Here is a 24094-nt window from a genome sequence, read left to right on the forward strand (position 1 = left end):
ATGTTCACTTAATAATATTATTTCATGAAAGCTTTGAACAATATTACGTATGAAATAAATAGAGCATTAAATCTCAGACCCTAAGTCATGATATTTTCATGACAATTAAATACCCATGTGGGAGTAGAGCTAGTGCTAGTGGTGGTAATAATGAAATATGTCTCTAACCAAAAGCAAATAAACTCATTTTCACTCTTGGGAAAAAAAAGAAAAGAGAAAAAAAATGAGTGGACCAAGGAGTTTTTCTTGATTTATCATGAGCATGTTTAACGTTTAGATGTTGAAATGTAGATCTTAAAAATTAGTATGGTTTTTAAATGTTTCATACCATATATTTAAGTTTAATGAATTAGAAAATGAAACCTAAAAAATATGTCTGCCAATAGATGCATGGATAAGCTGTGGTACATCCATACATGGATTAAAAGAAACCAAGAGAAATCACCGATTAAAAGAAATGAGCTATTGGGAGTTCCCATCGTGGCACAGAGGAAACAAATCCAACTAGGAACCATAAGGTTGCAGGTTCGATCCCTGGCCTCGCTCAGTGGGTTAAGGATCTGGCGTTGCCATAAACTGTGCTGTAGGTCACAGACGCAACTTGGATCTGGCGTGGCTGTGGCTGTGGCCATGGCTGTAGGCCGGTGGCTACAGCTCCTATTCGACCCCTAGCCTGGGAACCTCCATATGCCATGGGTGTGGCCCTAAAAAGACAAAAAGACACACCAAAAAAAAAAAAAAAGAAAAAAAAAGAAAAAGAAAAATGAGCTATGAAGGCCAAAAAAGTAAAAAAGACAAGGAGAAACCTTAAATACATACTGCTAAGTGAAAGAAACCAAACTGAAAAAGCTACATACTGGAGGATTCCAACTATATAATGTTCTAGAAAAGGCAATTGTATTCAGACAGTTCAAAGGCCAGCGGTTGTGAGGAGTTCAGGGTTTGGCAGAGAGGGATAAATAAGTGGAGCATAGATTTTTAGGCACATATTTAAGGCAAGATTTTTAGATATATTTGTTAAAACCTATAGAATGTACAATATGAAGAATGAACCATAATGCACACTATGGACTTTAGTTAAAAATAAGGTATTAAATTGGCTCATCAATTGTAACAAATGAATCACATTAATTCAATCTATTAACTGGGAGGTGAGAGGGTATAAGAGACATCTAAGTACTTAAAAAAAAAGTCTATTTTTTTATAACGTTCTTAAGGAGTTCCCTGGTAGCTCAATGGGTTAAGGATCTGGCATTATCACTGCTGTGGCTCTGGTTACAGCTGTGGTGCAGGTTTGATCCCTGGCCCAGGAACTTCTGCATGCTGTAGGCATGGTCAAAAATAAATAAATAAAGTTCTCGAGCAGTTCAACTTCTTAACTATATTTAACCTTGAAGAGATTGCACTTATAGAATGTTCAAATTGATGCACATTAATACAAACTAGAATCTTTCTAACACACTGAATTGTTTGGCATGCAAAAAGAGGTGTTCTACAAAATTGCACATCAAAAATGCATTTTCCTTGAGATGGCTAACCAAAACACTTGTATAAAATGTTAAAAGTAGGTATGTGAGAAGTTAAAATGCAGTGCTAAGTCAGATCATCTGAATGGTGGACATCCATCTGTTATATCTTGTCCTGGCCCCTACCTCAGTCAGGACTCTAAACAGATCCGAACAAGCCTGAAGTTGTAGAATGAACACTGCTCAAGTAGAGAGAGTAGAAAGATAATATTTATATCTTATTTGACCTTTGTTGCCAATGTCACTTCAGGTCATTTTAGAAGGTTATATACCCATCCAAATGATGCTACTTCTGTTTACTTCCTATCTAGAATTGGCTTTAGAGTTTGTAAAACCCTGAAAACTAATTTCATCGTTACTAAATATTAATCCACAGAGTATATTTAACTTTTAGAAATTATAAAAAGTCATATCCAAGTTTGAGGAAAGAGCAGATGGGCAAACTGGATAATGATAGTGTTTGGTGTCAAACCTGAAATACTACTTAATAATTCTTTTATTCATCCCTGTCTGAGTCCTGGAAAACATCCTACAATGTCTTTTCTAGTCTATTTAAACTTCAAACCCACCAAAGAGCTTTCATGGACAGTAAATGAACTTTGTTGCTAAGTTCACTGAGAAGATGGAGGTCCTACAGTCTAGATTGTTCAACTTGATTAGTATCCGCATTGACTTCTCTGAATCCATAGTCTCATCCCCCTTCCTAAAGTTACCTTCTCCACATTTTTTTTAGCTTGTGCCTGCACAAGCACAATGTCCACAATTTCTTTCTATAATGGTTTATTAGTACATTTGCAGAGAGGCACTCAATCTTCCTGCCTGAAACTTAAATTAGCTAAACAATCTGTAACCACACATAGAATCAGAATCTCATAAATCTGTAATATGTGAACTAGAAGTCTTAGAAATCCATTAATTTTATCCTCTCCTGTTAATAATGAAGAAGCTAAGATTCAAGGAGTATAAATGACATACTTGAAGCCACAGCCAATTAATGACAAAGCTAAGATTTTTTTATGACTTCTTTTAACGATTTTATTCTACTACTTTAAATGACTCAAAAAGGGGGGCGAGGAAGCATGCGGGTAGCCACTGGGAGAACATACATGCTTTAATTTTAATTTTATTTATTTATTTTTGTCTTTTTAGGGCTGCCCCCACAGCATATGGAGTTTCCCAGGCTAGGGGTTGAATCGGAGCTGTAGCTGCTGGCCTACACCACAGCCACAGCAACATGGGATCCGAGCTACACCACAGCTCATAGCAATGCTGGATCCTTAACCCACTGAGCAAGGCCAGGGATCGAACGTGCGTCCTCATGGATGCCAGTCAGATTCATTTCCACTGTGCCATGATGGGAACTCTTTCAATTTTAAATGTTGGTGATGAGAATACATCATCAAGCACTAAAATTTCTTTGTTATTTTTCAAAATATACAATTACAGAAAGCTGGGGCAGATACATAATCATCATTTGCTCTATTCTTATGGTATCTGGTGACAATGCAAGCCCAAAACTAAGTGGATTCTAAGATTCTCAAAGTGAATTTTTAACACGCTACTTAAAATGAGGAAGTATAATATATGCAAGAACGCATATATTAGATGCATAACGATCTGTTAATCAAAAAAGCATGCAATTTCTTTGACCAAAACCTGACATCTTCACATAAACATTTTATATTCATGCTCTTAGAATTTTTTCTGGCAGGAAAAAAAAAATCCTTAAGTTACTTCAGTGATATTCTATAATTCCTGGAACAATGGATAAATTGGTTATCTCCAAGATGTCAAACTCTAGAGAGGAATTCCTGTTGTACCTCAGAGAGTTAAGAACCCAACATAGTGTCTATGAGGATGAGGGTTCAATTCCTGGCCTTGCTCAGTGGGTTAAATGATCTGGCATTGCCACGAGCTGCAGTGTAGGTGGGAGATGTGGCTCAGGTCTGGCATTATGGTGTAGGCCAGTAGCTGCAGCTCCGATTTGACTCCCTAGCCTGGGAAGTTCCATGTGCCACATGTGCAGCTCTAAAAAGAAAAAGAAAAAAAAACAAAAAAACTCTGAAGAGATAGAACATCTAAGCACTTTATGTAACAGAGAGCTTTTAAATTTTGCTTCTCCCATAATAGGAAAGAAATATTATACTGATGTTTCACAGAACCTAGGAGAAAAAGGAATGAAACTTTTGGTAGAGTCTAATATAATTGCAGCTTTGCTTTCATGAAAGAAAAGCTAAGTATAAGTACCTTTAAAATATTAATAAAGCTGGGAGTTCCCGTCGTGGCGCAGTGGTTAACGAATCCGACTAGGAACCATGAGGTTGCGGGTTCGGTCCCTGCCCTTGCTCAGTGGGTTAACGATCCGGCGTTGCCGTGAGCTGTGGTGTAGGTTGCAGATGCGGCTCGGATCCCGCGTTGCTGTGGCTCTGGCGTAGGCCGGTGGCTACAGCTCCGATTCAACCCCTAGCCTGGGAAACCTCCATATGCCGCGGGAGCGGCCCAAGAAATAGCAACAACAACAACAACAAAAGACAAAATAAATAAATAAATAAATAAAGCTGGCATTTGTTCAAAGGCATTTATGTAAGTTACTCACATGGAAAGAAAAGGCAAACTCAAATTTCAGCAAGTCTGCATGAAGTAGCACTATCATTTGAATTTTTTTAATTAGAAAATTTAAAGAAGACAAGTGAGGTCACTCTAACCAAAGAGAGAAAGAGAAAGGAGAGGTTATATCATTTTGTTGCAATCAAGAAGAGTGACTTTAGAGACCACAGCAGATAGAACTAGGTAACTACTTTACAGTTCTATAAGGAACTACCTTTTGGAAGGAAGTGAAATGTGAAGGAAACAAATGGGGATTTGTTTAGGTTGCTTGTTTCTAACTATATTCTTCGAGCAATCTAATTTTCTTTCATTTACCACTTTAATATAAAAAGCTAGTGTTTTTCTTCCTCATTTATTAAAGGTGATAAGGAATGAACAATAGATTATAGCAACCTTATTTTATTAGGAAAAAATGAATGACAGAATTCGAAGAATAGAAGTAAAAAAGAATAAAGTGAACAGAAGTTAAAGGACTTATGGGACATGATTAAGTAGACGAATATATGTATTACGGCAGTTCCAGAAAAAGAGCAAGCTAAAAAGGCAGAGAAGTTATTTGAAGAAATGATGGCTGAAAATTACCCAAATTTGATAAAAGGTTTTTAATCTACAAATCCAAGAAGTTTAATGAACTTTGAAGTAGGATAAAACAAAAGAAAATCATACAGAGATACATTATGATTAAACTATCTAAAGTCAATGGCAGAATCTTGAAAGCAGCAAGAGAAAAGCAACTTGTCACTTAGACAAGGGATAAGATTATCGGGTTTGCCTGTGGAAATCTAGTAAACTGAAAGGCAGTGGGATGATATGTTTAAGTTGTTGAAAGAAAAAACTATCTACCAAAAATTCTATATCTGTAAAAATTTGTCCTTCGAAAATTAGAGCAGAGTTCCTGTCGTGGCTCAGTGGTTAACAAATCTGACTAGCATCCATGAGGACGCAGGTTTGATCCTTGGCTTTGCTCAGTGGGTTAAGGATCCGGCGTTGCCATGAGCTGTGGTGTAGGTCGCAGATGCAACTCAGATCCTGCGTTGCTGTGGCTTTGGCATAGGCTGGTGGCTGCAGCTCCAATTAGACCCCTAGCCTGGGAACCTCCATATGCTGCAAGTGTGGTCATAAAAAGCATACACACACAGAAAAAATTAGAAATGAACACATTCCAAGGTAAACAAAAACTGAGGGAGTTCATTACCACTAAATCTGCCCTACAAGAAATGCTAAAGGAAATCCTTTAGGTTGAATAGAAAGATTCTAGACTGTAACTAAAATCCATACGAAGATATAAAGTTCTACTGTAAAGATTTTCAGGAACAACAAATCATGGAAACAATTCAAATGTCCAGCAACTACAAATTTTCTTATATCTTTACAATACAGAATGCTCCTCAACAATAAAAATGAATGAACCACTGATACATGCAATACCATGGGTGAATCTCAAAAGCATTGTGCTAAGTGAAAGAAGCCGGAAACAAAATGACCATTACTTTATGATTCCATGTATATGACTTTAAAAAAAAAGACAGAACTACATGAACAGAAATTACATCAGTAGTTGTACCAAAGGCTAGAAAGAGAGTGGGATCACTGACTACAAAGGAAGCAGAGAACTTTATGGGGTCATAGAAATATTCTATATCTTGTTTATGATAGTGGTTACATGACTATAAACATTCATTAAAACCCAATTTTGTACACTTTTTTTTTTGTCTTTTTAGGGCCGCACCAGCAGCATATGGAAGTTCCCAGGTTGAGGGTTGAATCAGAGCTATAGCTGCCGGCCTATACCACAGCCACAGCAATGCGGGATCCAAGTTGTGTCTGTGACCTACACCACAGCTCACAGCAATGCCAGATCCTTAACCCACTGAGTGAGGCCAGGGATCGCACCTGCATCCTCATGGACACCAGTCAGATTCATTTCTGCTGAGCCATGACGGGAACTCCCCAATTTTGTACACTTTGAAAGTGAATTTTACAATAGGTAAATTATACCTCAATATAAATGAAAATCTATGTTCACAAAGAAACCCACATGCACATTTCATAGTTTGTTAAGGCTGTATCATATATTTCTTTAGCTACATCTCAACTGATAGACATCTCACTTGTTTACTGTGCTTCTCTATCATGCTACCAAAAAATGAATATCTACCAGTAAATCAATATATGCGTATATGGATCCAGAAATGTGAAGCCTGCACAACTGTAGAAAACATCTTTTAAAAGTCTCACAAAAGAGAAAGGAGAGTATATGTAAGGTGAATACATTGAGTAAAATAATTATATCAAATAGCTAATAAGCCTTACGTTTTTGGAAATTTCCATTGCTGTTAAACAATTTCCTCAACTTTTGCCCAGCCATAAAAGAAACACTTAAGGTTAAATACAAGCCATTAGAGACTATTATATCAGGTCCTTCAGGCAAAAGGTGGCTGCCAGCCTATAATTTTACTGTGCTGACTATCACTTTTGTTAATTGCCACTGAAGAAAAATTGACCTGCACACATGTAGAGCATAAGCTACTATATATTCTTACCTTACCTAATGAATGTCACACTAGGTTTGTCGAGGACCATAACCAAGTATCCATGAATATACTCTGACTACATTCTCACCATTTTCAAGGGATTCCAAATACTTTTCAACTTTTATGATTATACAACTGAAAATTTTTTCTTTTATGATTCATTATGGGTGGAAATGTGCCAAAGACTCCACATTTACAATGATAAGATTCAGAATGACCCTAAACCAAAAGCAGCAATAGGATATATAATAATACTCTATGTCAGGGAGAAATGTGAAATGTCTGAAGGCATAATAAACTAGCCTTGGCTTTAAAACCTTCACAGATGTGCAACTGAATATTTGCTTACAGTGTATGTAAGACGCAGACCTGCTCTTGTAGATCATCACAGTCAAGAAACCTGGTAAGCCAGGCCGAGCTTGAGTCCACTCTTCCTTCATGTGCTCTAAAATGGTCAGAGACAGTGTTTTCAACAGGGAGTAATATTCATTGTTTGTACTGCCTTCCTCTGCTAATAAATAACTAAGGTAGTAGTGTGGTCAGTTACATAGACTGCCTACTTCTAAAGAGGATGTGACGTGGGTCATGTAAATTCATGTATTACAACAGGATTTTTAAAAATATTGATAAAGTTCATCAGCAAGGGAAAATACAAGTAGGAAACAAAAGAAAACCAAAAGTCGGGTTATAGCAGTATGCTGGAGTTCTCTGGTGGCTTAGTGGGTTAAGCATCCAGTGTTGTTACTGCTGTGGTTTGGGTTCAATCCCTGGCCTTGGGACTTCTGCATGCCATGGGGGTGGCCAAAAAAAAGTCTGCTAAGGAGCAACAATGGCAGGGAGGGAGGAATGGGATGGTGGGAATAACATATACACACTACTGTATAAAATAGATGATGAACAAGAACCTAGGATGAACAAGCATAGGAAAATCTACTCCGTAGTTCATAATAACCTATATGGGAAAAAAGAATTGATATATTTATATGTATAATGGATCCACTTTGCTGTACACCTGAAACTAATACAACATTGTAAGTCAACTACACTCCAAAAAAAATATATATATATAATAATACTCTATAATTCAAGATTCCTTTGAAAGATTTTACTTAAGTAACATTTTCTAGGGCAGAAAATATCAAGTACATAAGGAAAGGAACTTCTCAGGAACATTCAAACCTTCTAGGTACAAGTTTCATAATACATATGAAATATACTTAATAATAAATTATCCCTAATTAAGCATGAGATAAATAACCAAAGGTTCACTGTAGAGCAACAAAGTAGTTTTCAGTACAACATAAGCTGAGAGAACAAGAAACATGGTGTAATGGATGTGTTCCTTACCTTGACTGCAGTAATCATTTATCAAATATTAATATATGTCAATATCAAATTGTACTCATTAAATAGGGCAGGTTAACTTCTCTCAACTATATTCCTAATTTGCGACTGTATGTGCATAATGTCCGTTTTTAAAAATTTCTGCACTGTACATCAGCTTCTCGAAAAACACCTTGGCCATACAAATGTAGGAACTTCTCATTCCTTTGACCCATAAGTTAGTTCAGTCAGAGATATTGAAACCTGAAGAAGTAAAAGGATTTGTTCAAAATCAGAGGTGGCAGGTTGATGAGGTCATAAATGGCTCTCACTGGTCTCCTCATCTCTCCCTGCCCCAACTGCTGCTTCACAGGACACAGTCATCCTAAGAACCTGGCACACAGCACACGAAGCCAGTGTCTGCTGAACCCTGACCCCCTCGCCCACATCACCAGGAGAGTGTGCCAATGATACGGTCCCTAAGAGGTGATCAGCCAGTACAACTACGGGAAAACAGCCCCTCGTGACCCCCTCGTCAACCTTGTATACGTTTATAAATCACCTATGTAAGGATTCCTATTAAAATCTCTCTCTCACACACACATCGTAAACAATAGTAAGCTATTTGTCTTTCAGTTTGGCTCAGAGCCCACCCTGTGCTGTAGAGCAGAAGAATAACAGAGAATGGGCATTCTGGCATTTAACGGCTCTAGTCCTCTTGTAAAGCAATGACCACTGAGTTTACGCTTGATCCTTCCCCACAGAGACTTCAATTAGGTATAAATAAAACAGCTTAAGTAGGAGGTGCTCTAAGAGCAAAGTACCTTTCGCAAGGGAAGTTTCGCATCTTCCTTCAGAGATTCCAATGCAGGATGACAGAAGGTCCTTTCCACAGCAATCCAGGGGGACAAAGAGGATCACCTGAAATTCTGTCCTACCTCTAGGGATATCAAAGTACCAGGCTACTTTGGTAGTTTTTAAAGGTCTCAGGTTAATGAAAGAGCCCTGCCTTGGCTCAGTCTTGAGCATTAAGACCGTACCCTCCACGGCACCAGTATAAACTGGATTAAAACCCCAAACATGCCCGGGAGTTATGTGCCACACCTCTCAGATGTGCAGAATCGGCTCTAGTTAAAACAAAGGCTTTTCTGGGCTTTGAGCTAAACTGAGCTCAGGGGTATCGGAGCTCACCAAGTAGGCTGATAACGCAATCGCATGGGCAAGAACTCTCCTGATCGTCACAGTAAACAATTACAGCAACTGAATATAGATGGACAGACACAGTGCCAACCAGACACTAACACGGGAAATTCAGTGAGGCACCTGCCTTGAGCGGGGAGCCCATTGTGTGGAAGCGGGTAACAGAATCAAAGCACAAGTGAGGGTTACATCACGTACCTACCCATCAGAAGCGCCACGTCAGTGCCTGAACTCTGGGTTCGCAGCACGGCAGTGCACGAGCTGTTGATCACACCCTTCGATTTCCTTAACAAACTGGGACCTGCAAAAGGAGAGAATTGTTGACTACCTTTGCCACAGACACAAATTAATTTCCCTGCGGAAGAATTCAGCGTGACAGAAAGAAAGAAAGAAAAACACCCGTCTTTTTCTAGCTCTATACAAAGAAACCCAGCCAGCCACTGCCTACCCTCAGGAGAAGTAAGGCTAGGCCTAAACAGTGGTCTGGACTTTCATACTGGCCACCCCATTGTGATGTAAGCCACTGTGACCATTTAGGCGCTTCATACTGTGATCTGCTGGGATTTAGGCTGGTGCTCAGAGATACTGATCAGCCTTTCTGCTGACCAAAACTACTGACCCAGAGATGAGTGAAATAAATAACCTCTTAACCCTATAGCCACGGGCACAGAAACGTGCTCCCACTTCTAACTGATTCATTCCAATGAGGGATGGGTGTCCCAGCACAAGGGGCAAGTGACAGCTGGGGTCTGGGGTCTAGTTCAGCACTGTCACCCACGTAGCTGTCAACAACTTAACAAAACTGGACCGAGCCACTTAAGATATTCTGTTTGGACCAATCTATACTCTTCTTCCAAAAAGATCCATTTTGTAGGAGCGCACACTTAGTATGCACGGCTGGAGCCTCGATTTATTCAGAGTGGCAAAGGTCTTCGTATATGCATATGATGTAAATCACCAAGGTAAATCCCGGCCCTAAATTGACCAGCTCCCTACTGACAAAATACATCACTGCACCTCCTGCTCCAAAACGGGAAGGTGAACACCTATGTGTCGCTGTCCAAATGACTTAACCCTGTGACATGAGAAAGAGGCCCACAGGACGTGATCCTCACAGGATCATCCCCCAGATCACCCCACCTCATCACTTCCTTCAGGCCTTGATGTCCCCTGTTGGGTGAGGCTTCCGCTGTACAGAGTACCTGAAGGTGTGGATCCCTCCCCCTCCCCATGCCCTGTTCCCCTTCCCTGCCTAAGTGTGCTGCACGCACGCATCATGATGGATCCAGATGCTTGTATCTTATCACGGTTGCATTTCCGTCTCCACCACTGGAATGTGAGCAGGGTCTTTCTTGTCTCTCTCGTGTCTGTATTTCCAGCCTGAGGAACAGTATCTGGCACATAGTGGGTGCTCAGCAAATGAGGAAAGTCCGATTTGGCCACCAGCCTTAATGGTCATGCCATTCCCTGTTAATTGCACAGTGTGTGTCTTTCAGAATTCCTCCCCCCATATTTACATTCTCATCAAAGATATAATTAAAAATAGATACCCTACACTGTAACTAAGCTGTTGAATAACTATACAGGTCTGAAAACAAGAATCACCTATTTCCAGTCCTAACTGGAGACAACCAACTACAGCTCTGTAAATGCAACCATAATCAGCTCTTATTGGTTGATATTTGCACACATATTTCTCAATGACATACTCAGAATATGATAACTTTATTAGCTTTGGTTAGAATAGTTGATTTTGTGGATATTTTTTAGCTCTTTATCATGGATCATTTCGAACAAAGCCGACAGAACAATATAACAAAAATTCTCTATGTCAATCAAGTAGCTTCGACAATCAACATCTGGCCCAATTAAGTTTCATGTTTTTTTTTCCTAGCACATTTCAAGGACTATCCCTGATATCATACAAATTCATGCATAAATCCAAAGAAGTTATTTCCTCTACATACTCTACCATGACATAAACTGCAACAAATATATTACCGAAATATCATCATTACATCAAACAAAATTTACAGTTAAAACCCTAATGCCACATGAAAGCATCCATGTCCAATGTACCTATTTGACCTCAACATCTCTCTTTAATTCGTTCTTTTTAGGATCCAAACAAGTATCTTACACAGCTGAAATAGGCCTTAGTCCTGTCTCTTTTCATCAATAGCAGCCCCTCCCCCCTTCTCTGCCATTCCTTTGATGAAAAGAGTAGGGGTTTTGTCCCATAGAATTATTCACATGCTGTATTTCTTGTACGCATCCTGTCATGAACATGCTCCCTTGGAAACAGAATTTCCTGTGGTGAGATCTGTGGACCTGGCTAGATTCAGGCTCAGGTATTTTAGCAAGAACATTTTATCCTTGATGCTTTGTACTCCAATTACATCATATCAGAATCCACATGATATCTCTTTCACCTGCCGTCTCCCACCTCTTTGGTGTAAAAACTGACCCGTGGGTTGTAGTAGTCTCGCCTCGATTCACCCACATTATGAAACTTCCCATCTATCTTTTACTTTAGTTTTATTAACTTTATGTGTTTGGCTTACTTTTTTATTTACGATATGCTATTCACACACCATATAACGCACAGGATTAAAATGTACGAGAAACTGATTTTTAGTATATTCATTAAGGTGTGGATCCATGACCACAATAAATTTTAGGACACTTCCATCACCCCAAAGAGAAAGTCCACACTTATCATCAGTCGTTCCCCATTCTCCTGATGGGACTGACAACTCACCTGAATGGTAGAAAGATGACTTCAAAGTGAAAACACCTGAGCTACAACAGAGGCAGAATAAATCTTCTCTGAACTTCCCTTATCAGACTAAAGCAGAGCTTTGTAAGAGACAGCTGCCACAACCCCGCCCACGGGACCGGGGTGTCTCTAATCAGGGAGGCCTGATCCTGGACACCAGAACATTCCAAGAGGCTGTATAAACAAGCCTCATCAGACCCTTCCACGCTTTGAAGTCCTAATCCACCAGCCCCCTTGTGAAGCTGGTATGTAAACCCCTCTCTCTAGCTGTTCAGGGAGCCTCTTCATCTGAGAACTCCTACGTGGAACATAAACTTCTCTCCTGTTAATTTACTGTGAGCTGATTTTCAGGTCCCTAGCCACTGGAACCTAAGACGGTGGAGGAAAAGTTTTCCCTGCAACGTTCCCCACCCACTAGCTCCTGGCAAGGAAGAACTGATTTTCTATCTCCACAGACTTGCTTGTTCTGGGGATCTCATGGGAATGAGATCTTACCATGTGTGTTCTTTGGTTGTCTAGCTCTTTTCATGTATCAACGTTTTCCAGGTCTGTCCATGTTTAAGCATGCATCAGTACTTCCTGCCACATTATGGCTAAACAAAAGTCCAAGATACGGGTACAGCGTGTTTTATTTGAAAATTCATCAGTCGATGGATATTTGAGCGGTTTCCCTGTTTCAGCTCTATGAACCATGCTGCCATGAATATTCACATACAAGTTGTTGTTTGAACGTTTCAGTTCTCTGGGACATAGGTCTAGGAGTAGAACTGCTAATCAGGTGGTCAGTCTAGGTCTACCTTTTGGTGGAAGTGTCAAACCACTTTCCACCGTATCCGAACCATTTTACATCCCCCCCCCCCCCCGGCAGGTATGAGGGGTTCCGTTTCTCCACATCCTTATTACACTTGTTATTTTCCAACTTTTTAAAAATTGTAGCTGTCGTGGTAGATGTGAAGTGGCATCCCTTGTGATTCTGATGTTGATTTCTCTAATGCCTAGCGATGCTGAACATCTTGAGTTGAACTCAGTGGGCATTTGCAAGGGGAGAGCAATGGATTTGTGGCGTGAGAGCAGCCCCACCACCACCACGTGCGTGGACCAATCCTGGTTCACATCTGCAAAACCACTTAGCCCCTTTGCACCTCAATTTCCGGGCACAACAGGTAGTTAGTGAATCTATGTCCATCCGGGGGTTGGAGACAGAAAAAAAGCTTTGACTTTGCTCTCTGCCTGGAGAAACAGCCACTACCTCTGGATTCCTCTGCGTGTCCAAAAAGAAAGATGCAGAGGAATCCAGAGGGGCAGCTGGGATCCAGAGCCCAGGGACTGGCCAGGAAATTCCACCTGTGGAGGAAGTGGAAGCTCTCTTCACTCTCCACCCTCAACAAGGTGGGCAAGTCATGGCAGAGCATGAACAGCGCCCTTCACTCCCCAGGACTTTGAAGGCAGCTGGGTTTGGTGAGATTTCCTGTGCTGACCTGAAATGCACAAAGGCAGCTGCCTGACTAGGACTAAGCCAGGCAGGCTCAGGGTCCTCACCGACCTCCTCCCTCCTGCCCTGGAGATTCCCACCACCTCTGCTCAAAGAGCAGGGGATGGGTGAGAAGGCGGGGGGAGGTGCGAGTCTGAGCCTGCGCCTGCGCCTGAGCCTAGACTGGGAGTAGCCAGAAGGCAGGTGGTCTTGGGGGGCCTGGGCTTGGGCAGGTCCTCTGTTGGGGGAGCTCCGTGGGGGCGGGAAGTCCCGAGGAGTCAGGGGTGACTTCAGGTCTCCCTTGAAATACTTCTGTATTCGTGAAGATGTTTTTTTCTTACAAAATAAGCAAGCAAGGATTACATTTGCTAATGGAAATAAAGAATTAACAAAAGCGTCTTCACAGTGGATTGCTTTAGTGGCCAAAACAGCTGTCGGTTACCCGGTGACCTACCTAGAGACAATCGTTTCTAAAGATCTTCATTCGAATCCCTCTCCCTCTCTCCGCCCCTCCGCCGGGAGCCAGGTGCTGGGCGGTTACAAACCCCAGTGGAACACGCCTCATCTCTGAGCGGCGGCATCACCTGTTACCTTTCCGGTCCTCTCTATTGCTACACGTGTGTCCATCATGTGAACCTTATTTCGCTAGAGAAGCGCGTTCCTTTATTCAAGAGGGAAAAATAAACCAAGGCCCCCGTCAGGCAAGAGAAGAAACCTGCGAGTTGCTGTGACTCTTTGGGACCCAGCACGACGCCGGGGGAAGCAGCGCTTAAGAGGCGCTCGCCCCCTGGCAGGTCCTTGGCAGAGAACGGGAGGTGACGGGGCGCAGGGAGGGTCTGCTCTTGGGAATCTGCCTCTCACCTGAGGAGGCAGCACTTCAAGTATTGATAAGCTCAAGCATATGAATGACACAGACTTGAAACATCGTTGGAAAGTGTACTTACTTAAACTTTTTCCCTCTAAACAGTTTTGCGACTGGTGAATGGTAAAAATTCCGTGTTACTGTTCCTTCACATTCATCATTTGTTTTCTTGCCGGCCGCGACCCCCGCAAGCTGGACTAACAGGTTCTCAGAGGAGAGAGGGCAAACGAGGAGAGGCTGCCACCCCGACATTGTCGAGCTCACCTCTCCCACCTCCCTGCCCCTGGGACCAACTGAGGCGGTCCCACCCCGCCCCTGGGCGGAGCCAACCCGAGGAACGGGTTCCCAACCCCTCCTTCCTCTCCCGGCGCAGCGCATCTTCTCCGGGGCGTCTCCGAGGAGACGCGGACGACGGGGGGAGGGGTGGGGTCTATCCGGGCGCCAGCCGGCGCTGCTTTACGGCAGGCGTGGGCGGGGGGTGCAGTCGAGTCCCGCCGGCCCCCGCGCGAAGATGGGAGCCGGCCCGGTGTTTCACGCCAGCGCGTGGCCTCCGCCAGGTGGGTCCCCTCCGCCTCCTTCGTTGTCTTTCCCTGACGCGGGGCGACGCTGGGCTCCGTCCGGCAGCCTTTCTGGCCCAGGGGACCTTCCCGGTCCACCGGCGTCTGGGTAGCCGGTGCCCGGCGTGCAACGTAGGCCGACGGTGGCTGCAGCCCGGCCGGCTCGGGGAGGCGCGTGGGCCGGGCCGGGGTCTGGCGTTTAGGCGAGGCTGGCTGCGCGTGGGCGCTGGGATTGTACCGCCGCCCGAGTGCTCGGTGCCCAGGCGCCAGTAGGGAGAGCGTCCAGGTAGATAACCCTTCGGGCTTCCCCGTCGGTAGGCCTGGAAGCGGGTCCCTGTGGCCCGAGGGCTCGGCGGGCAGGAGAGCGGAGGGCCGCCCGTTCCTTCTCCCTTTCCCCGGCATTTACGTGGCGGCAAGAAGGTCTGCTTGGTCAGGTGAGATTGAGTGCGCTGCCGACAGGGGCTGGGCTCCCCGGAATGTATCCCTAGAGAAGTAACATTTTTCCGTGGAAGAAGTGTGTCGCTCCCAGGGACTGAGGGAAGAGTAGGTGTCCGTCCTGGTCGGTGTTGGGCTCAAGTCCGCTACTTTTTCTGACACACTTTTCAGAAGATTTTCCAAGAAACGCATTGCCAGTGACTGGCCGAGAAACTGTTCCGCCCTGTAAGTTGCCTGTTTATTTAAGTGAAACCAGGTTTACATGATGGGTTGCACGAGAACAAGAGGAGATGCCATCCGCGTTATTTTAAGGGAGTGATGGGACTTATGAGACAAGGGTTAATTTCCACAAGTGGTTCGTGCCCCTCGCGATTTGAAACTTAGCAGGGGGCTGAATTTTAAGAGGGAAAACGACCTGAATGAAGAATAGATGAAGAAACCCAACTTCTCACATTTCCTTGGGTATTTAAAACTATTTTTTTTAAGTCGTGCTATTAGCCACAGATCTCTTGTATTTCAACTCGTTAAAGGGTGCCTACTTGGTAACAGCCAGAAATGCGAAAATTCCGTTCTACCCACGTTTGGTTGTTTATGAGAAATGTCACATCCTGTTCAGTCCCTGGAGAAACCTGAAAAAAAAAAAAAAGTAGGGTATGTAATTACATTTATAGACATGAACAAAGGACAGAAGTTTGCTTTATGCACCTGCATTTGTCTGCTGCAAGTATATCCAGGTACTTATGTCCTCTTGGTCATTTATACCTGGTTTAAAAAAAAAAATGCAGGTTAATCAACCACGCTGTTGCTAGTGGTTACTACTAGGGAGTGGAATTTGGTGAAGGCTCTTCACCAAGGCTATGTTTTAACCACATCTGTGTGCTTAACTTTTTTTAGACAAAAGAGGAATTTCAGTTATGATTCTTTTTTTTTTTTTTTTTTTTTTTTTTTTTTTATGGCCACACCTGCAACATATGGAAGTTCTCGGGCTAGGAGTCACATTGGAGCTGCTGTTGCCGGCCTATGCCACAGCCACACCAGATCCTAGCCTCAGCCTGCTGCAAAGCCAGATCCTTAACCCACAGAGCAAGGCCAGGGATCAAACCTGCATTTTCATGGACACTATGTTGGATTCTTAACCTGCTGAGCTGTAACAGGAATTCCTGATTCTTTTTTTCAATTAAAAAAAAATTTTTTTTTTTTTTTAAGCGGCTGCCTGTGGAAGTTCCCTGGCCAGGGACTGAATCTGAGCCACAGCTGGGGCCGTGTCTGATCCTTAACCCACATTACCACAGCGGAAACTCCCCCAATTAGGACTCTTAAGCATAAAATTTTTTGAAGGAAATGATGGTTACCGTATAGCACAGAGCTTAGAAAAGAATTTTTTTTTTTTTTGTAGGGGGGTTGTTTAGGACTGCACCCGTGGCCTATGGAGGGTCCCAGGCTAGGGATCGAATCAGCTGTAGCCGCTGGCCTACGCCACAGCAACACCAGATCCGAGCCACGTCTTTGACCTACACCAGAGCTCACGGCTCTGCCGGCTCCTTTAACCCACTGTGCGAGGCCAGGGGTGGAACCTGCGTCCTCATGGATGCTAGTCAGATTCGTTTCCGCTGACCCATGACGGGAACTCCAGAAAAGAATTTTTGACCTGAAATTATTATAGGTCTTTTTCTAAGTATGCATTGAACCACATGGAAGAACAAGTCCCCAAATTTTCAGGGGCTCTCCCCAAGTGATAGGAATACGGATGGTTTGAGTTTTTATCTTTTGACAGTTTTATACAATAGGATCTGAAAGGAGGATGATTATCAGTGAAAGAAACAGGCCTTTTAAAGAAGTTAAACAAGTTATCAAAGGTAATACAAGATAGTCACGATTAGATGTAGACAAAAAAGTTCGAAAAGAAAGAAGATACATTTATGCTGGATATTTCTTAGTGTTAAGGGTGGGTGTGTGTGTGCATACACACACATGCAGGCATGCATGTGTTTCCTCCTATTGATGCTGAAGCAGAAGTTTGGTCTTCTAAAATGTAAAAGCTAACAAATCAAGCAAGTTTTGCAGAGAAGATTTGATGGCATGAGAGAGCAGGGAATGTGTGTGTGTCCACACCTGCAACATATGGAAGCCTGGGCCAGGGATTGAACCCCAGCCACAGCTGTGGCAGCACCGAATCCTTTAACCCATTGGGCCAGGCTGGGGATAGAACCTGTGCTGCTGCAGAGACCCGAGCCACTGCAGTTGGATTCTTCACCCACTGTGCCACAGCAGGAACTCCAGCAGGGATTTTTTTTTTAATTTTTTTTAATTTTCCCACTGTACAGCAAGGGGGTCAGGTTATCCTTACATGTATACATTACAATTACATTTTCCCCCCACCCTTTCTTCTGTTGCAACATGAGTATCTAGACCAAGTTCTCAATGCTATTCAGCAGGATCTCCTTGTAAATCTATTCTAAGTTGTGTCTGATAAGCCCAAGCTCCCGATCCCTCCCACTCCCTCCCCCTCCCATCAGGCAGCCACAAGTCCATGATTTTCTTTTGTAAGGAGATGTTCATTTGTGCTGGATATTAGATTCCAGTTATAAGTGATATCATATGGTATTTGTCTTTGTCTTTCTGGCTCATTTCACTCAGGATGAGATTCTCTAGCTCCATCCATGTTGCTGCAAATGGCATTATGTCATTCTTTTTTATGGCTGAGTAGTATTCCATTGTGTATATATACCACCTCTTCCGAATCCAATCATCTGTTGATGGACATTTGGGTTGTTTCCATGTCTTGGCTATTGTGAATAGTGCTGCAATGAACATGCGGGTGCACGTGTCTCCTTTAAGTAGAGTTTTGTCCGGATAGATGCCCAAGAGTGGGATTGTGGGGTCATATGGAAGTTCTATGTATAGATTTCTAAGGTATCTCCAAACTGTTCTCCATAGTGGCTGTACCAGTTTACATTCCCACCAACAGTGCAGCAGGGTTCCCTTTTCCCCACAGCCCCTCCAGCACTTGTTATTTGTGGATTTATTAATGATGGCCATTCTGACGGGTGTGAGGTGATATCTCATGGTAGTTTTGATTTGCATTTCTCTTATAGCCAGCGATGTTGAGCATTTTTTCATGTGTTTGTTGGCCATCTGTATATCTTCTTTGGAGAAATGTCTATTCAGGTCTTTTGCCCATTTTTCCATTGATTGATTGGTTTTTTTGCTGTTGGGTTGTATAAGTTGTCCATATATATTCTAGAGATTAAGCCCTTGTCGGTTGCATCATTTGAAACTATTTTCTCCCATTCTGTAAGTTGTCTTTTTGTTTTCTTTTGGGTTTCCTTTGCTGTGCAAAAGCTTTTCAGTTTGATGAGGTCCCATGGGTTTATTTTTGCTCTAATTTCTATTGCTTTGGGAGACTGACCTGAGAAAATATTCATGATGTTGATGTCAGAGAGTGTTTTGCCTATGTTTTCTTCTAGGAGTTGGATGGTGTCCTGTCGTATATTTAAGTCTTTCAGCCATTTTGAGTTTATTTTTGTGCATGGTGTGAGGGTGTGTTCTAGTTTCATTGCTTTGCATGCAGCTGTCCAGGTTTCCCAGCAATGCTTGCTGAATAGACTTTCTTTTTCCCATTTTATGTTCTTGCCTCCCTTGTCAAAGATTAATTGACCATAGGTGTCCGGGTTTATTTCCAGGTTCTCTATTCTGTTCCATTGGTCTGTCTGTCTGTTTTGATACCAGTACCACACTGTTTTGATGACTGTGGCTTTGTAGTATTTCTTGAAGTCTGGGAGAGTTATGCCTCCTGCTTGGTTTTTGTTTCTCAGGATTGCTTTGGCGATTCTGGGTCTTTTGTTGTTCCATATAAATGTTTGGATTGTTTGTTCTAGTTCTGTGAAACATGTGATGGGTAATTGGATAGGGATTGCATTGAATCTGTAGATTGCTTTGGGTAGTATGGCCATTTTCACAATATTGATTTTCCCAATCCAGGAACATGGAATATCTTTCCGTTTCTTTCCATCTTCTTTGATTTCTTTGATTAAAGTTTTATAGTTCTTGGCATATAGGTCCTTTACCTCCTTGGTCAGGTGTATTCCAAGGTATTTGATTTTGTGAGGTGCAATTTTAAAAGGTATCGTGTTTTTGTATTCCTTTTCTAATGTTTCATTACTGGTATACAGAAATGCGACTGACTTCTGAATGTTAATCTTATATCCTGCTACTTTGCTGAATTTGTTGATCAGTTCAAGTAGTTTTGGGGTTGAGTCCTTAGGGTTTTCTAGGTATAGTATCATGTCATCTGCATACAGTGGCAGTTTTATCTCTTCTCTTCCTATATGGATGCCTTTTATTTCTTTTGTTTGTCTAATTGCTGTGGCTAGGACTTCCAAAACTATGTTGAAGAGCAGTGGTGAGAGTGGGCATCCCTGTCTTGTTCCAGATTTGAGTGAGAAGGCTTTCAGTTTTTCCCCATTGAGTATTATATTTGCTGTGGGTTTATCATAAATGGCTTTGATTATATTCAGGAATGTTCCCTGTATACCCACTTTGGCGAGGGTCTTGATCCTGAATGGATGTTGGACTTTGTCAAATGCTTTTTCTGCGTCTATTGAGATGATCATATGATTTTTGACTTTTCTTTTGTGAATGTGGTGTATGATGCTGATTGATTTGCGTATGTTGAACCATCCTTGTGAACCTGGGATGAACCCAACCTGGTCATGGTGTATAATTTTTTTGGTATGTTGTTGGATTCGGTTGGCTAAGATTTTGTTGAGAATTTTTGCATCTATATTCATCAATGATATTGGCCGGTAGTTTTCTTTTTTGGTGGTATCTCTGTCTGGTTTTGGAATGAGGGTGATGGTGGCCTCATAGAATGTTTTTGGGAGTATTCCTTCTTCTTCAACCTTTTGAAAGAGTTTAAGGAGGATGGGCACCAATTCCTCTTTATATGTTTGATAAAATTCACCTGTGAAGCCATCTGGTCCTGGACTTTTATTTGTAGGGAGTGATTTTATGACCTCTTCAATTTCATTTCTAGTGATGGGTCTGTTCAGTTGGTCTGTTTCTACTTGATTCAGTTTTGGCAGGCTGTAAGATTCTAGAAAATTGTCCATTTCTTCCAGATTGTCAGACTTGTTGCCGTATAATTGTTCATAGTATTCTCTTATGGTTTTTTGTATTTCTGTATCCGTTGTGATTTCTCCTTTTTCATTTATAATTTTGGTGATTTGGGTTCTTTCCTCTTTTTAGTGAGTCTGGCCAGGGGTTTGTCAATTTTGTTTACCTTTTCAAAGAACCAGCTCTTGGTTTTATTAATTTTCTCTATTTTTTTTGAGTCTCTATTTTATTGATTTCTTCCTTGATCTTTATAATTTCCTTCCTTCTGCTGACTTTAGGACTTTTTTGTTCTTCTTTTTCTAATTCATTTAGGTGGAGGGTTACGTTGTCAATTTGGGATCTTTCTTCTTTTTTGAGAAAGGCCTGTATTGCTACAAATTTCCCTCTGAGCACTGCTTTCGCAGCATCCCATAGATTTTGAGCGGTTGTGTCTTCATTATCATTTGTTTCAAGGTAGTTTTTAATTTCCTTCTTGATTTCCTCATTGACCCATTGGTTTTTTAGTAGCATGTTGTTTGGTCTCCATGGAGTAGGTTTTTTCTCTTTCCTTTTCCCATGGTTGATTTCTAATTTCATGGCATTGTGGTCAGAGAAGATACTTGAGATAATTTCTGTGCTCCTAAATTTATTGAGATTCGCTTTGTGTCCCAATATGTGGTCGATTCTTGAGAATGTTCCATGAGCATTTGAGAAGAATGTGTATTCTGCTTTTTTTGGATGTAGTGTCCTGAAGATATCAATTAAGTCTAACTTTTCTATTGTGTCCTTTAGGATCTCTGTTGCTTTATTGGTTTTCTGTCTAGAGGATCTGTCCATTGATGTGAGGGGGGTATTAAGGTCTCCTACTATGATTGTATTCTCATCAATATCTCCCTTTATGTCTGTTAATATTTGTTGTATGTATCTGGGTGCTCCTATATTTGGGGCATATATGTTGATGATAGTAACATCCTCTCCTTGGATGGATCCCTTAATCATTCAGTAGTGTCCTTCTTTGTCTTTCTTTATGTCTTTTGTTTTAAAGTCTATTTTGTCTGATATGAGCGTTGCGACTCCTGCTTTTCTGTCATGTCTATTGGCGTGAAATATTTTCCCCCACCCTTTCACTTTCAATCTATATGTATCTTTTGTCCTAAGGTGAGTTTCTTGTAGGCAGCATATTGAAGGTTTCTGCCGATTTATCCACTCAGCCACTCTGTGTCTTTTGATTGGGGCCTTCAGTCCATTGACATTTAAGGTGATAATTGATAGATGATTATTTATTGCCATTTGAACCTCGTGTTCCAGTTGATTCTATGGTTCTCCATTCTTCCTTTCTTTTTTTTTCTTTTTTTTTTTTTTTTGGGTTGGATGGCCTCCTGTTATTATCTGCTTGAGAGTATTTTTTTTTTTCATTTTTTGCAAATGCAATATTTGGTTTTGGCTTGTGGTTGCCCTGTTTTTTAAGTATGCTAACCCCTTCCCATAATTGTGTGTTTTAGCCTGATGATCCTGTACGTTCAAACACTTCATTACTGTATTAAAATTAAGAAGAGAAACATACAAACAAACAAAAAGGGTTATTTACTTCCCAACATCCCTTGCCCACATTTTATGGTTTTGATGACTCTTTTTCATTTTCTTTTTATTTTGTTTGAAGCATGTTCATGATTAAATCTGTATGCTGGCTTATTTGAGTGACTGCTCTCTGATTGCGGTTTCCTTAGTCCTAGTTCTTCCTCTTCTTCTTCTTTTTTTTTTTTTCTTTTCTTTTTTCTTCCCTTTCCTTCCTTTCTTTTTGGTTTAGAGAAGCCCTTTCAATATTTCCTTTAACCTGGGTTTTGTGTTGCTGTATTCTTTAAGTTTTTGTTTGTTGGAAAAAATTTTTATTTCCCCTTCTATTTTAAATGATATTCTTGCTGGAGAGAGTATTCTAGGTTGCATATTTTTTCCTTTTAGCACTTTAAATATCTCTTGCCATTCCCTCCTGGCCCGTAGTGTTTCTGTAGAGAAATCAGCTGATATTCTTATGGGGGTTCCCTTGTAGGTAACATTCTGTTTTTCTCTTGCTGCCTTTAGGATCCTCTCTTTATCACTAACTTTTACCATTTCTATTATGATGTGTCTTGGTGTGGGTCTGTTTGGGTTCAGTTTGTTTGGGGCCCTCTGTGCTTCTTGTATCTTGAACCCAGTATCCTTTAGATTTGGGAAGTTTCCAGCGATAATTTCTTCAAATATATTTTCCATCCCCTTATCTTTTTCTACTCCTTCTGGAATTCCTATTATGCGTAGATTGGCCCGCTTTATATTATCCCATAGGTCTCTTATATTGCTTTCCAGTTTTTTGATTCGGTTTTCTGTCTGTTGACCGGATTGAGTGATTTCCATTATTCTATCTTCCATATCACTGATTCATTCTTCTGCATTATTCATTCTGGATTTTACTGCCCTTAGTTCAGTTTGCACCTCTGCAAATGAATGTTGTAGTTTTTCTTGGCTCCTCCTTGTATTTTCTAGTTCCTTTCTGAGGGTATCTGCATTACTGTTCATATCTTCTCTTAATTCCTTCAGTATTTTCACTATTTCCCTTTAGAACTCCAGGTCTGTCTGACTGCAGAGATCTGTTTCATTGTTGACTGTTTTAGGTGAGTTCTCCTGTTGGTTTGACTGGGGGTGGTTTCTCAGCTTCTTCATCTTGCTTGTTGTTTTCTTTCTCCTGAGGGAGTTGTACTCTCCGTTATTGGGCAGTGTTTGCCTTGTCACTGCCGTGGAATATTTCCTGAGGGCTGGCATTGTTGGTCAATATTTTTGGGGCAGTGTGGCTTTTCTGGAGTGTTGATGGGGCTAACAGTGTTTCCTTGAAACAAAGGAGGGCTTCCTGAGGGCAGACAGGACTGGGAGGTCCACACCACGATGGTAGCAGATTTCACTTGGTCATGCAGAGGTTGTGCTGGTGTTTTTAGGCTGTGGGGTTCTTGCAGGGGGTTGGAGGTGTTGGGCAGCTGTTCCTCAGGAGCGCAGCACCCCCTGGGGGCTGGAGCAGCTGTCTGGGTCACTGAGAACCTAAGAGGCTCTTCCCTAGGGCAGCCCTACTCAGAAGGACGGCCTGAGAATTTAGGCGGATCTTTTCACAGTCTGGCCGAGCTTGTTGCAGCTTTTCTGGGCTGCAGGGGATCTTCCAGGGGGCTGGTGGTGCTCAGCAGCTATTCCGCGGGAGTGGGGCACCCCCTGGGGGCTTGGGATGTGCCACATTCGTAAAAAAAGGCACGTTAATGTGACCAATAGTACATGGGTCAACCTGACCAAAGCCTCGAGATAAGGAAGTTTCTTAAAAAGTAGAAGACCCTGATGCTAAGACACAAGAGCAGACTTGTTGCTGGGTTGCCTGGATAGGGACCCATGTCTTTCTTGTGGTAAAGGCAGGCTAGGAGGCCCCCACAGGGCGAAGGAGCCACAGGATGTGGAGTGCCAGCCTTGGAGGTGCAGCCCTCTGAGGTGGCCACGATGATGAGCGGCCTTGCTTTTGCCCAGTTGGACAGGAGATGGCCTTGCTTCTCTTTTCCTTTCCTTGGCTCCTTTTCTGTTTTTCTGGGTCCTTTTTCTTTTTTTGCTTTTCGCCTTTTTTTTTTTTTTTTTTTCTCTGAGCAAAGGGCGGAGGGAGAGGACTTTTGGGGTGTGGGGGGAAGGGCAGGCTGCCATTTCTGGT

The 24094-nt window shown here is 42.1% G+C and overlaps 1 protein-coding gene and 1 long non-coding RNA gene across 3 annotated transcripts in view; one reads left to right on the plus strand and one right to left on the minus strand.

Moving 5' to 3' along the window:
- Positions 1 to 24094, plus strand: part of LOC110257707 (uncharacterized) — a 50764-nt gene that overhangs the window by 21643 nt on the left and 5027 nt on the right. The window lies entirely within an intron of this gene.
- On the minus strand, positions 10897 to 15511 carry LOC146394758 (uncharacterized). Its single transcript, XM_085008268.1, has 2 exons — positions 13730 to 15511; positions 10897 to 13230 (listed from the first exon to the last, which is right to left on the minus strand). Exon 1 carries the CDS (start codon positions 15259 to 15261, stop codon positions 14563 to 14565), a length of 699 nt encoding a protein of 232 aa, XP_084864394.1. The 5' UTR covers positions 15262 to 15511; the 3' UTR covers positions 10897 to 13230; positions 13730 to 14562.

Source organism: Sus scrofa, chromosome X (assembly GCF_054392235.1).
Source record: "Sus scrofa isolate SSC_HxYL_T2T_F1_AM1 chromosome X, Sscrofa_HxYL_maternal_Yorkshire_Landrace_v2.0, whole genome shotgun sequence".
Classification (NCBI taxonomy): domain Eukaryota; kingdom Metazoa; phylum Chordata; class Mammalia; order Artiodactyla; family Suidae; genus Sus; species Sus scrofa.

Coding starts and splice junctions, on each gene's coding strand:
- LOC146394758 (XM_085008268.1), bottom strand. CDS start 15,261: ATGCCGGGGAAAGGGAGAAGGAACGGGCGGCCCTCCGCTCTCCTGCCC.